General features: G+C 38.8%; 1 protein-coding gene across 4 annotated transcripts in view; it reads right to left on the reverse strand.

Moving 5' to 3' along the window:
* The window catches only part of diaph2 (diaphanous-related formin 2), a 1,014,494-nt gene that overhangs the window by 575,178 nt on the left and 424,316 nt on the right, over positions 1-15,000 (reverse strand). For all 4 annotated transcript variants that reach the window (XM_061976707.1, XM_061976705.1, XM_061976704.1 and 1 more), the window contains one exon: positions 4,653-5,012. In XM_061976707.1, the coding sequence (XP_061832691.1) occupies positions 4,653-5,012 (360 nt within the window). The remainder of the gene's footprint in view (positions 1-4,652; positions 5,013-15,000) is intronic.

Below are 15,000 nucleotides of genomic sequence, written 5' to 3' on the forward strand. Positions count from 1 at the left end.
AAAAAGATCAGTCAGAATAATACATAATGTTGGATATAGAGAATTTACAAACCCTTTATTTATTCAATCAAAAATACTGAAATTCCACAACATAGTGAGTTTGCAAACAGCTAAAATTATACACAAAGCAAACTATAACCTGCTACCCAAGAATATACAACAATTATTCAACAGAAGAGGAGAAATATAATATTTGAGAAAAATTTTAATTTAAAACATTTGTACGCACGTACAACACTTAAGACCTTCAGTATATCAGTATGTGGAATTAAATGATGGAATGGATTAAGCACATAAATCAAACAATATACTAATATGATCCACTTCAAGAAACTCTTCAAGCTTAAAGTGTTTACAAAGTACAAAGAAGAAGAGCCACGATAAACATTCTGAATTTATTTCATCCATCCATTAATTTTCTAGATAAAATTACTTATCTCATCATATGAAATAGAACTTGTTTCACTAATTATTTATTTTTAATGTTATTACTTATGGAGTATATTGTGAATAAATTGAGAACAGGAAGTAAAGAAAAGTTTTAGCAACTGCTATGTCAAGGAAAAGGGGTAGGATTAAATAAGCTCTCCTTCTTCCTACTCCTTTTCGAACATGGAAATTATGATCAAGTTGTATGCATGCATGTTCCAAAAAAAACAACTCAACTCATATATCAATTATATATCCATTATATTAATATAATATGTACACGTACATATGTATATATACATAAACACATACATATAAACACATACATATATACACACACGCATATACAAAGCAATCAGCTTCCGGCCCCCCGGCCAATGCGGGGGCCCCCCTCGTCAAAAAGTTTGGACACCGCCGTATTAAATGAACAAATGCAAAATTTCGTATTTTTTCAGTGTTTGACAGCTTAAATAACTATCCTGTTTCTGTATAATGAAGCAACATGCATTTGCATACACGCTGTTTTAAAAAGGTCACAGAAGTGTATAACCTACTCTGAAAAGGAATAATGTATTGCAGAAAGTGTAAAGTATGAAATGGAGAGGGAGATAAAGGAGAAGCGGTTATGAATGGCGTCCATTCAAATCCTGCTAATAACGGCGAGGAAATGTCAAATGAGGTTTAATTATTTCTCTATTGGAAATTCAAGGTCAAACAAGTGAAGTCACAAAAATGTATTAATGCTTACAATCCTGCAGCAAAAGCTATTTCATCGTCAGTAAGAAAAAAAAAAGAGCTATGTGAAATGATTATTCAAATAAGATGGGAGGCTAACATAACTTAATTATGCTAAATATGTGCCACTCTTAAGGGCATCTGCATAGGGGAGATTGTTTACTTTTGGCATATGGGAATATTCGCATGGTGAGTGTCGACTTAATGAGAAGTCCTCTAAATAGATTTTATTGAGTACAATGACTTACTTCAAGAAAGCCTTATCAGTTTTGAATAGAGATGTCCGATAATGGCTTTTTTACCGATATCCGATATTCTCCAACTCTTAATTACCGATATCAACCGATACCGATATATACAGTCATGGAATTAACACATTATTATGCCTAATTTTGTTGTGATGCATTAAACAATGTAACAAGGTTTTCCAAAACAAATCAACTCAAGTTATGGAAAAAAATGCCAACATGGCACTGCCATATTTATTATTGAAGTCACAAAGTGCATTTTTTTTTTTTAACATGCCTCAAAACAGCAGCTTGGAATTTGGGACATGCTCTCCCTGAGAGAGCATGAGGAGGTTGAGGTGGGTAGGGTTGGGGGGTGTATATTGTAGTTTCCCGGAAAAGTTAGTGCTGCAAGGGGTTCTGAGTATTTGTTCTGTTGTGTTTATGTTGTGTTACGGTGCGGATGTTCTCCCAAAATGTGTTTGTCATTCTTGTTTGGTGTGGGTTCACAGTGTGGCGCATATTTGTAACAGTGTTAAAGTTGTTTACACGGCCACCATCAGTGTGACCTGTATGGCTGTTGACCAAGTATGCTTGCATTCACTTGTGTGTGTGAAAAGCCGTAGATATTATGTGACTGGGCCGGCACGCAAAGGCAGTGCCTTTAAGGTTTATTGGCGCTCTGTACTTCTCCCTACGTCCGTGTACACAGCGGCGTTCTAAAAAGTCATAATTTTTACTTTTTGAAACCGATACCGATAATTATGAAACAGATACTGATAATTTCCAATAATACATTTAAAAGCATTTATCGGCCGACAATATTGGCAGTCCGGTATTATCGGACATCCCTAGTTTTGAAGAATTCTGTAGTTTGGAAACCTAAATAGTTATTTGCTCATTCTCTATTTTTACATGTAAAAACATACTGAACATGGAATTAATCTGTTCCAGGGTCAAGGTGTCACCGCTATGAAAACTATACTAACCGTTAAAGCTGGACATTTCATTGAATTTTCATTCCGAATTTGATTATGGCTTTCTCACCATTGTGAAAATATACTATAGAGGTATAGATGATATCAGTAGAAAAAACTGCATTTAGTTTAGATAATGAGTAGAGATGTCCGATAATGGCTTTTTTGCCGATATCCCGATATTGTCCAACTCTTGATTACCGATTCCGATATCAACTGATACCGATATATACAGTCGTGGAATTAACACATTATTATGCCTAATTTTGTTGTGATGCCCCGCTGGATGCATTAAACAATGTAACACGGTTTTACCAAATAAATCAACTCAAGTTATGGAAAAAAATGCCAACATGGCACTGCCATATTTATTATTGAAGTCACAAAGTGCATTAATTTTTTTTTAAATGCCTCAAAACAGCAGCTTGGAATTTGGGACATGCTCTCCCAGGGAGTCCCAGCCCTGCTTTACCGTGTAACTCTTGTTTGGTATAAACTATTTGCTTGCCTAACAGAATTGCTAATGTGACATCCAGTGGACACATTTAGAACAACAGTTTCTTTAACTTAAAAATGCATCTCAATTGTACACTTAGCAAACTCATCTCGCCGGCCCGACCTGGCTCCTGGGCCGCATGTTTCACTGCAAAAACTGAAATCTAAGTAAGATGAAATATCTCAAATAAGGGTGATATTTGCTTATTTTCTGTCTGATAAGATAATTCTTCTCACTAGGCAGATTTTATGTTAGAGTGTTTTACTTGTTTTAAGGGTTTTGGTCCTAAATGATCTCAATAAGATACTACAGCTTGTTGCTGAGTTATGATGACCTATTTTGAGTAAAACATGCTTGAAACTAGAATATCAACTGTTGCAAAGCTGTGTCATCAACACTCACAAGTATAAAACTACTTTTTTAAAGTAATAATTTCTTATTTCAAGCATGAAAAAAAAAAATCATGACTTTGACACAATTGTGTCTCATAATTAAAACGGATGACAGTCAAATGGATTTTGTTGTTGGATTTTCAATGAAACAATAGAAAATATATACTCATATAGTAGTATAGTTATTAGTGAGAATATACCTATTTTGAGGTATTTTTGGGTTCATTGAGGTTAGCTAATTTTACTTGTTTTGGAAAGTCTTGACAAGCCAAATATTATTGTTCTATTGGCAGATAACTTTGCTTAGTTCAAATAACACCTCTAATTTTTATATTTTTTATTCTTGTTTTTGAACACTGACTTTTTGCAGTGTTGACATCCCTGTTCTACACTGCAAAAACTGAAATCTAATTAAGAGGAAATATCTCAAATAAGGGTGATATTTGCTTATTTTCTGTCTGATAAGATCATTATTCTCACTAAGCAGATTTTATGTTAGTGTTTTACTTTTTTAAGGGTTTTGGTCCTAATTGATCTCAGTAAGATATTACAGCTTGTTGCTGAGATTTTATGACCTATATTGAGTAAAACATGCATGAAACTAGAATATCAACTGATGCAAAGCTGTGTCATTAACTATAAAGGCTTAGTGGCCACATGTGTGGACAACACCTTTTAGCTCTTATTTCCAAAATTGTGTACACTAGTGAAATGGGGTCTTATGGCCACTTATGTGGACACTTTTACTGCCATCTGGTGGTATTTGGAAAAAAAAAGTGTAAAAATAAGAATTAGCATGTCACTAAACATGAAGTACACATTTGTGTACTTATGGACTAAGTACATCATATACAAAGATAATTCTTAGTTTTTATTCTAATTAGGGTCCAATAAGCCCAAATAGCAAAGATAAATAAAAAAAGGCATGCAAACAAACAGCTTGGGCCTTAAGATTAACACTCACAAGTATAAAACAACTTTTTAAAGTAATAATTTCTTACTTCAAGCATGAAAAAAAATAGCAATATGTCAAGATAACGCCACTAGCATTTACCTAATTTAAGAATATTTTTCATAATATTGAGCAAAAAGGTCTCTTTTTTTTTCTACCAAGAAAAGTGCACTTGTTATTAGTGAGAATATACTTATTTTAAGGTATTTTTCAATTAATTGAGGTTAGCTAATTTTACTTGTTTTGGAAAGCCTTGACAAGCCGAATGTTCTTGTTCTATTGGCAGATAATTTTGCTTAGTTCAAATAAAATAACCCTCATTTTTTTTTTCTTGTTTTTGAACACTGACTTTTGTAACTTTTGTACGACTTTAGGGTGGTCAAATTGTGAGTTTTTCCCGGTAATATCACCAAAGTTTTTGTGTTCAGTGTTTTGTTGGCGTACCTTGCTCCAGTTGACCCTCTTCATCACCGTCTCCGGCTTGTACACCTTCTTGGGCTCGAGCCCGTACGGCAGTTTGAGGACGGGTAAGGACGGGGGCGGCGGAGGGGCGCCCGGGCCTCCGAAGAAAGGCGGAGGAGGCGGGAGCCCACACCCGGGTGGTGGCGGCGGAGGTGGAGGTCCCCCGCCCGGGGGAGGCGGCGGCGGCGGAGGCGGTGGAGCGCCAGCATGGCCCGGGAAAGGAGGCGGGGGTGGTGGCGGTGGCGGACAGCCACCCGGGGGCGGCGGCGGCGGCGGCGCGGGAGCACCTCCGGGTTGCGATGGTGCAGGGGGCGCTCCGGGCACAGCTGGACCGGCTGCAATCTGCAAATACAGAACGACAGATGTGGTTTTTTTTGTTCTCTTTTAATCAGGATGCCAAGTGATGTTTCTCTTAGCTTCCTCCAAGCTTGATTGTGTTGCCAACAAGATTTAAGGACTTGTTTGCTCGGGGAAAAAAAACCTCTCGAGCTCCGCCAGTGCCGCCTCAAAATATACAATTACCGGACCTCAACACAGCACCTGAGACCGGAAGAAGACGCAACACTGTCACTTTTTAGCACATACACAAGCTCCAAATGTCAAGACAACAAAACATATATGCAAATACGGCAATTATGGACACCCAAACATGGCTCCTCGGCTTATTAGACACGTGCATTCCCCCCGAAAATTCCCCATTATGTGCTTTAACAAAAGTCACTTGATTGCATGTGCAGCTGATGTGATTGGATTCCTATTCATTCAAAGATGTTGTTGATGATTTATTACGTAATGACATGGACTGATTGTATATTAGCTGCCGGCGCTTCTCTCTGTGATTATCCAGATTTAGACGATTACGTGTCTGTCAATCTAACACATCTCTGAGGCCCGTTTCCTCTTTCGGACGGAAATTAACTGCTAAATTAAGAGAGGGTGGTTGTTTTCCCCGCCGTGTACGAAGCAGCGCCAGCCCACCCGGTTTGGATTTATACATACTACTCCGATAAAAGGTTGTTGGGGCGGCAAGTAATTAACTGACTGTGATGTGATTTAATCTCATCTCTGATAAAGGGACTCAATTGTGATCACTTACGAGTAGAGATGTGCGATAATGGCTTTTTTGCCGATATCCGATATTGTCCAAGTCTTAATTACCGATTCCGATATCAACCGATACCGATATATACAGTCGTGGAATTAACACATTATTATGCCAAATTTTGTTGTGATGCCCCGCTGGATGCATTAAACAATGTAACAAGGGTTTCCAAAATAAATCAACTCAAGTTACGGAAAAAAATGGCAACATGGCACTGCCATATTTATTATTGAAGTCACAAAGTGCATTATTTTTACAGCAGCTTGGAATTTGGGACATGCTCTCCCTGAGAGAGAGGGGGGGGGGGGGGGGGAGGTTGAGGTGGAAGGGGGTAGGGGGTAGCGGGGGGTGTATATTGTAGCGTCCCGGAAGAGTTAGTGCTGCAAGGGTTTCTGGGTATTTGTTCTGTTGTGTTTATGTTGTGTTACCGTGCGGATGTTCTCCCGAAATGTGTTTGTCATTCTTGTTTGGTGTGGGTTCACAGTGTGGCGCATATTTGTAACAGTGTTAAAGTTGTTTATACGGCCGCCCTCAGTGTGACATGTATGGCTGTTGACCAAGCATTCACTTGTGTGTGTGAAAAGCCGTAGGTATTATGTGATTGGGCCGGCACGCAAAGGCAGTGCCTTTAAGGTTTATTGGCGCTCTGTACTTCTCCCTACGTCCGTGTACCGCTCCGTACAGTGGCGTTTTAAAAGTCATAAATTTTACTTTTTGAAACCGATACCGATAATTTCCGATATTACATTTAAAAGCATTTATCGGCCGATAATATCGGCAGTCCGATATTATCGGACTTTTGTACTTACGAGCATTGGATGTGAGTGGGTTAAAAAAAAATAGCACGTTTGGTTTATGGACAATCATGTATGTTTACATTAATACAGCCGTGCAGCAAATGTACACTTTTTCTGGAGAAGCGTCATAAGAACAGAACCCCTTTAAGATACGTGGAGGGAACTGAAAAGTTCGAGTTGCCAAGCGACAGCCTCAAACAAGTTAGGGTTTGGAGAGTATAAAGAGGAGTGGACCAAAACAGTGACGAAATGCAACAAAAGGAAACAAATGTTTGGGGTAGGGACCCCCAAAATTAGGGAGACAATTACCGATGACCCCCTACTTATAGATACTATAATGTTGTCCCAATACCAATATGTTGGTACTGGTACCAACATTATTTCAATACCAGTACCAAAATTATTTTGATACTTTTCTAAATAAAGGGGACCAAAAACAAATTCATTATTGGTTTTGTGTTAACAAAAAATCTTAGGGTACATTAAACATATGTTATTTATTGCAAGTTTGTCCTTAAATAAAACAGTGAACATACAAGAAAACGTGTCTTTTAGTAGTAAGTAAGCAAACAAAGGCTCCCAATTTAGTCTGCTGACATATGCAGTAACATATTGTGTCATTTTCCATTCTATTATTTTGTCAAAATTATTAAGGACAAGTGGTAGAAAATGAATTATTAATCTACTTTACTGTTAATATCTTCTTACTTTCTCTTTCAACATGTTCTATCTTCACTACTGTTAAAATGTAATAATCACTTATTCTTCTGTTTGGATGCTTTACATTAGTTTTGGATGATACCACAAATGTGGGTACCAATCCGATACCAAGTAGTTACAGGATCATACATTGGTCATATTCAAAGTCCTCATGTGTCCAGGGACATATTTACTGACTTTATAAACTTAATATATGTTTTTTTAAAAAGGAAAGAAGATGTGATGCCAAAAAATAGCAACGTAATCATAGTAGTATCGAGTCGATACTACGATTACGGGCGGACCGGTACTTTTTCAGAGGCGGTATAGTACCGAATATGATTCATTAGTATTGCGGTACAATACTAACACCGGTATACCGTACAACCCTAATATACTGTATAAAATAGTTATTGTGTTTTAAATTAAACTGGTCCTAAAAGTTAAATAAATGTTTATGCACAGGTACAGGAATTGTTGTGCGTTTCTACCCGAGTCAACTTCTACAAAAACAAGAGTTTGAAAACAGAATGGCACTGTAAAAAAAAAAAAAAAAAAAAAAAAAGAAAAAGAATATGATGTGAAAAAATAGATTAACTGTCCAGAAGTTAAACTCTGTGTTTACAGCTGGGTTGCAATCACGTGACCAAGAGGCACACCCGGGCACTTCTGGGTTTTAGGCAATATGTCTAGAGCAGTGTTTTTCAACCTTTTTTGAGCCAAGGCACATTTTTTGCGTTGAAAAAATCCGGAGGCACACTACCAGCAGAAATCATTAAAAAACTAAACTCAGTTGACAGTAAAAAGTCGCAATTGTTGGATCTGACTTTAAACCATAACCAAGCATGCATCAATGTAGCTCTTGTCTCAAAGTAGGTGTACTGTCACCACCTGTCACATCACGCCCTGACTTATTTGGAGTTTGTTTGCTGTTTTCCTGTGTGTAGTGTTTTAGTTCTTGTCTTGCGCACCTATTTTGGTGGCCTGTTTCTCTTTTTTTGGTATTTTCCTGTAGCAGTTTCATGTCTTCCTTTGAGCGATATTTCCCGCATCTACTTTGGTTTAGCAATCAAGAATATTTCAGTGGTTTGTATCCGTCTTTGTGGGTGCATTGTAGATTGCCATGTCATGTTCGGATGTACATTGTGGACGCCGTCTTTGCTCTACAGTGAGTCTTTGCTGTCGTCCAGCATTCTGTTTTTATTTACTTTGTAGCCAGTTCAGTTTTAGTTACGTTCTGCATAGCCTTCCCTAAGCTTCAATGCCTTTTCAACCTTTTGTTTATGTTTGGTTTAAGCATTAGACACATTTTTACCTGCACGCTACCTCCCGCTGTTTCCGACATCTACAAAGCAATTAGCTACCGGCTGCCACCTACTGATATGGAAGAGTATTACACGGTTACTCTGCTGAGCTCTCGACAGCACGGACACTCAACAACAACACATCATTTGCAGACTATAATTACTGGTTTGCAAAAAATATTTGTAACCCAAATAAATGACATTAGATCATCTCCCACGGCACACCAAACTGTATCTCATGGCACAGTGGTTGAATAACACTGGTCTAGAGTCCCATTAGGCTACTGTTTATTTATCTGAATCAGTGCAAATTAGGGAGTATTTCGAAAGAGGCAAATATAAAAGGCATCATTAAATAAATATTTAAAATGGGATGGAGTGGATTTATACTATATATATATATTTTTTTTTTTTTTAAGATTTAAACCATTTATCATCACCAAAACGTTACTGCCAACTACGATCTCACTTCATTTTACACTCACAAGGATTTAGAGAAGAAACGATTGGAGGTACATAATGTCTTTACATCTGAGGGTACACAAGTTAAACAATCGGTGAAAGACAAAGTTGGATTTATATGTGCATCGCTAAGTAACATATTTGATTGACATAACGAATGTCGTGCTGCTGTGATCATGACACTGACAAAAAGGATACGTTTATTTGCAGTTGATTTCCTGCTACAAATATGAGTCTCATCTACAATTCATGTTTGCAGTTTTTTTTATGCTGTGAAGTTCATATTGTGTCTCATTATTTAGCTATACCTGTATATGTCCCTGTTGTTCAGCAATGTTTCCTAGCGATATCACGATTAGGAAATATGCTGTTGAGCCTACCAGAGATTTATTCTTTTACTTTATCAATCAATGTTAATTCTTTAATAATACTATTAAGGATATTTTCTTGATGCAAACAAATATCACCAAAGACGTGGTCATCTGTGTCAAATAAAGCACAACAACAACTAAGCTTTTAGTTTCTGTAATGAAAATGGTCGATTATACCAACAATCACAATAAGTATTACTCGGTCTTAACATGACATTAGTTTATTTGCACAAGCATGTCTTCCTTCATTTAGTCATAGCAACCACAAAAGATCAAACTAATGCCATCTATTGTCCTTTATTTTTAGTTTAGCTCTCAAATACTACTAATATAGTAGAGAATAAACGCGGTTGTGTCAGAAAGTTTCTCAAACCAATCAAACAAACATTTTCCAAAGTTAACACTGCAGACACGAGCATGGTCCGATTGTATTCCACAAGATGATGAAAGTGATATTTTTTAAGAGACATTTCCTTCCATGCACTTTTGTTTGTCCCTGACTTTATTACCTTTAAGTACTACTTATTTTGGGACTCCATGAAAGCTCTTTCCCATCTCTATTTGAACGACTGGAACACCCAAGAACATGTTCTCTTAAACTCTACACTCACTCGCCCTTGATTTATATCCACGCTCAAGCTGCTTGACCATCGTGTGAATTAGGCCGCCAAGAAGAAAAACAGATATGACGTCATATGCAACCCAGCTATATAACAAGTAAAAACATGAGGGGAACACTATGCAATGAAATAAAACTGTAAATGTGTGTTCTTGTTGCACTTGGGGTAATTGCACACATGTTCATACTGTATAAATACACTGTTTTGTTTTATTTTTGAGGTTAATATTGCACACTGTGAGCTGTCCATTTAGTCTGAGGTGTGGGCTGAAGTACTTCCTTCCCATCTCAATGTCCTGTGCTAAAAGTCTCACGGCAGCAGGGAAAAAAGCCGTTATGGTAGCAAGCCCTGTGGGTGGAGATACTCTCTGGCCTGTGATGTCGTAGGTTGTGACCCGGGTCCTTCCACCGGAACAGAGCACGAGCTGGGTGATGTTCATCCCTGAGGATCCTCTGTACTTTTGCCCTGCAGCGCTGTGTGTACAGTGTGTCCATGAAGGGGAGGTTGGAGCCAGTGTTTCTCTCTGCAGTTTTTATGACCCGTTGAAGCGGTTTTCTCTCAAGACAGTACGGTGTTTACGAACCACACTGAGGATGCTTTCAACGAGTCTTCTGTAAGCCTGGGTAAAAGGCTGATGTATCTTGAGTCCAGTCTCTTCAGCAGACTGATTAGAGCCGCTCCTGAGCTATATTCACTGTTCTGATTGGGTTTTGGGCCAAGCGCAGGTTTTCCGTGACGCAAAGACCAAGGAACTTGTAGCTTCCAGTCCGCTCCACCACAGTACCCTTGATGGGGAAAGGCTGCAGGCGGGAAGGCTTTCCTCCTGAAGTCCAGAATTACCTCCTATGTAATGTCCGTTCAAAATTAAGTTGTTGTCCTCTTCGTAGACAGTGACTTCGTGGACCAGCTCCCTGTAAGAGGACCCATCCCTCCTTCTGATGAGGCCAAGGATGGTTGTGTCATCTGTATATTTGATGATGCTGTTATTGTCCTGGGGGGAGATGCAGTCATGTGTGCAGTGAGAAAAGTTAGGGCAGGGGGATCCTGCGCCCATTGTGAGCTCAGCAGATACCTTTGTTCTTGTTCTTGCCACCTGTGATCTGTCTATTAGGAAGTCCAGTATCCGATTGCAGGTGGGTGTTGGTATCACAAGGTCGGTCAGCTTCCCAACCATAGCTTCATTGGCCGAATGGTGTTGAAGGCAGAGGTGTAATCCAAAAAAAGAGTATGTGTTAGTGTCCAGATGTTCCAGTGTGAAGTGTCAGAGCCACCACATCGTCCACCGATCTGTTGGTGCGGCAAACAAACTGTAAGGGTTCTACAGTGTCTGGAATCACAATTGATGGAGTGAAGGACCAACATCTCCTAACACTTCATGGCCGGAGTGAATACCACTGGCCTGAAGTCATTAATTGTGGTTGTATGTGGTTTCCTAGGGACTGGAACTATGACACATGATTTAAAAAGGTGTGTGGGACAGTTTTCTGCATGAGAGAGGTGTTGAAGATGTCTGTGCACACCTCTGCCAGTTGGTCAGCACAGGATTTTAGGACTCTAGATGCCACCCCATCTAGGCCAGCAACTTTGTGGGAGTTCACCTTTTTCACAGCTTGGGGGACCTGTGTGTGTTACTTGTAGTGTAGTCTCCTCATGGTTATAGGGGGACTGTGCAGGTGTCACTGTTCTGTCTGTCAAATATGCCGTAAAAGATGTTCAGTGTGTCTGGTAGGGTGGAGTCAATAACTTCGACTCTGTTGTGTTCCCTGCTACATACTCCTTGGGTTGTTGCCCATGTAACTTTTTTCAAGCTTTTGGGAGCCTGTCTTTTTGGCAGCTCTGATGGACTTTTGTAGCGTTCCTGTTCTGTCTTGAAAAGGATTGTGCTGAAAATGAGAATTTCCCCTCGGGGATTAATAAAGTATTTCTGATTCTGATTCTAATATTGAGCATGCTTGTACTTTCGGTGGCCCCTGACTTGAAAGCTGCACACCGGCTCATGACCTTCATACGTGTGTCTGCAAAGAACCATGGCTTTTGATTAGGGAACACAAGATTGGTCCGAAAGGGAAAACAAATAGAAGTGCACCGGTTTATATAGCCGTTTACTGTGTTCGTGTACTCAATATTTGTTGTAGCTTCCTTAAAAATATTCATGTATGTGGCCTCTAAGCAGCCATGTGGTTCTGCCAGTGCACCACCAGTCCACATCTTCACAATTCCGACAGTAACTAGGTTTGTTTTCAGCTTTGTGGTGTAAGTCCACTGTAGCAAGACAGCATGGTGATCAGGTTTTCCAACGTGAGGTTTGGAGACGGCAGAATAAGCATGTTTGGTGTTACTGTAGCAGTAATCCAATGTGTTGTGACGACTGGTGGGGAAGTTAATGAACTGGTAAGAGTTTGGTGATACTTTTCCAGAGGTTATAGTGATTTAAATCACCTAAATTAATAAAATCAGCATCTGGGTATGAGTTCTCAAGTCGAGAGAGTGCCTTGTACTCCATCCTGAAAGTATCACTTATCTGTTCTAGTTAACAGGGCCCCATTGTCTAACGATCAGTGTGTTCCAGAGTTGTTGTTGCGTCAGGTGCTCTCCCCCCTTCCCAACTGTGTCACTCTCCTTCCTAACTGTGTCCAGTGTATAAACCAACAACACGCTCCGCCTTTGGCGCATTTTCTCACTAATGCTTGTAATATGTGCGATTAATGCCTATTAAACTGCTCGAGCCTTCAACAAAATTGAGAAAGACACTTTTTTTTGACTACTTAAACAAGAACATTTCTAACACACTGTTCATGCTCCGGTACTTTTTGACAAAAATTGCTGTCTTGCCTGCCTTGTCTGGAAGTTGGCGAGAAGTATTACCAGGGGGGTTAGCCTACCCTTGCTAATCAGGCGTCAGAGTTGTCCGCGCTCATAGCCTCCATGTCAGTCTCAGGACGCCAAGCGAACCCCCGGCTGCAGCCCGGCCCTGCCTTGTTCCGACCTTAAGATGTAGCTCCAGGAAGGAGTCGAGTAGTTTGGTATTAAAATGTCCTTTGTGACTTATCTGACGAAGCTGTATCAGTGCCACCTGATCGTATTTGACGTTAGCCTGAATTAAATGAAAGAAAACATTAACACGAAAACTACAAAAAAAACTTGACTCGGAAAGCTACACTATATGGCCGTTAATAGCTGGCTGGCAACGGGATTGCTAAATATCTTAAATGCTAACATGAATATAGAAATTTAAGGTGTATTCCGGACCCAAAGCCGCCACTTCTTTCCTACGCTTTAAACCCGTCTGCTTATTTATGGATTTTTCTTCGCTGACGGCCATATGCAAATAGTTTAAAAAAAACAAAAAAAAAACAAGCAAAGACACTGAAAAGGTGTGTTATTTTTTTGCACTATGGCACCATCATTCGGACTAATTTTGTTCACAGCAGGTGCTGCAGTGCCCTTCTGTCTAGAGCTTTCAACTGGAAGTGCAAGTGCCGTTCCGTCTTTTAGCCGTCCATAGCGTTACTACTTGTATGGTTTCTTAATTATTGACTACAAGAAACGTTTGTAAGTTTTACAATATAACTACAACAATTCTTACTTACTAAACCGTCCCATTTGTGATGTCTGTAGTAGTGTAGCCATGCACATTTGCACATACTATCGTAATGTGAAGATATCAACAGTAAATAAACAAGTAGATTAATAACCAATTTTCTACCACGTATCCTTAATTATTGACAAAATAGTAGAATGGAAAATGACAATATGTTACTGCATATGTCAGCAGCTAAATTATGAGCCTTTGTTTGCTTACTTACTAATAAAAGACAAGTTGTCTTGAATGTTCACTATTTTATTTAAGGACAAACTTGTAATAAGAAACATATGTTTAATGTACCCTAATATTTTTTGTGTTAAAATAAAGCCAATAATGCAATGTTTTGTGGTCCCCTTTACTTAGAAAAGTATCGAAAAGTAGTGAAATACATTTTGGTACGGGTATCAAAATATTGGTATCGGGACAACACTACTGCAGGCGCTGTGGTTTGGGAAAATGTACTTCCTGTTTAGTGTATATCCCGTTTTGTCTACTATTTGTCTATAGCGTTTCTTCATTCATCGCACCAAGCAATATTTGTCAGTTTTACAATACAACTACAACAATTCTTACTTACTAAACATGCACATACTATCGTAATGTAACAAAACTAGGATTGTTAATATTAGCTAATATGCTAACACATTTACGAGTGTCTGTGTTAGTATTATTAACTTTAAACGGCATTATCTTGGCATTGTTTCATTTTCGTAAATTCACCAAAAAAAAGTGCAGTTCCCCTGTAATAGCATTTAATTTTTTGGAAACATTGCAGGGGGATAATATATATATATATATATATATATATATATATATATATATATATATATATATATATATTCAAGTCTAATTCCATGACCCTTCTGTGGATCCCCCATTGAAGAGCTCTGCTCTAATCCACGTGCATGCCGACTTACACAGATTCATGTTTTGCATCATACTGGCCGTCTCATGTTTCCACCCATAATTTCACGGAGGACAACCTTGTAAAAATAATGTAAAAAAAATAAAAATACCAAGCAGGCTTTTAGACACATTTTAACGCCTGGATCTCTGCCAACTATCCATAAGTCGGCTACAGATGTGGATTTCATTTGATTTCCTCAACAACCGAGAACAGGAGTAGGGAACCTTTGGCTCTCGAGAGCTAGATGTGGCTCTTTTGATGACTGCATCTGGCTCTCAGATAAATCTTAGCTGACATTGCTTAACACGATTAGTAATGAATAATTATGCTGGTAATCACAGTGTTAAAAATAACGTTCAAAATATAAAACATTTGCATGCATTTTTAATCCATCCATCCGTTTTGTACCGCACCTGTTCAAGAAGTCGCATCAATGGTAAGAAGTATTTTATCTATTATTGGTTAGTTTCAGAATAACAATG

Source organism: Nerophis lumbriciformis, linkage group LG16 (genome assembly GCF_033978685.3).
Source record: "Nerophis lumbriciformis linkage group LG16, RoL_Nlum_v2.1, whole genome shotgun sequence".
Classification (NCBI taxonomy): domain Eukaryota; kingdom Metazoa; phylum Chordata; class Actinopteri; order Syngnathiformes; family Syngnathidae; genus Nerophis; species Nerophis lumbriciformis.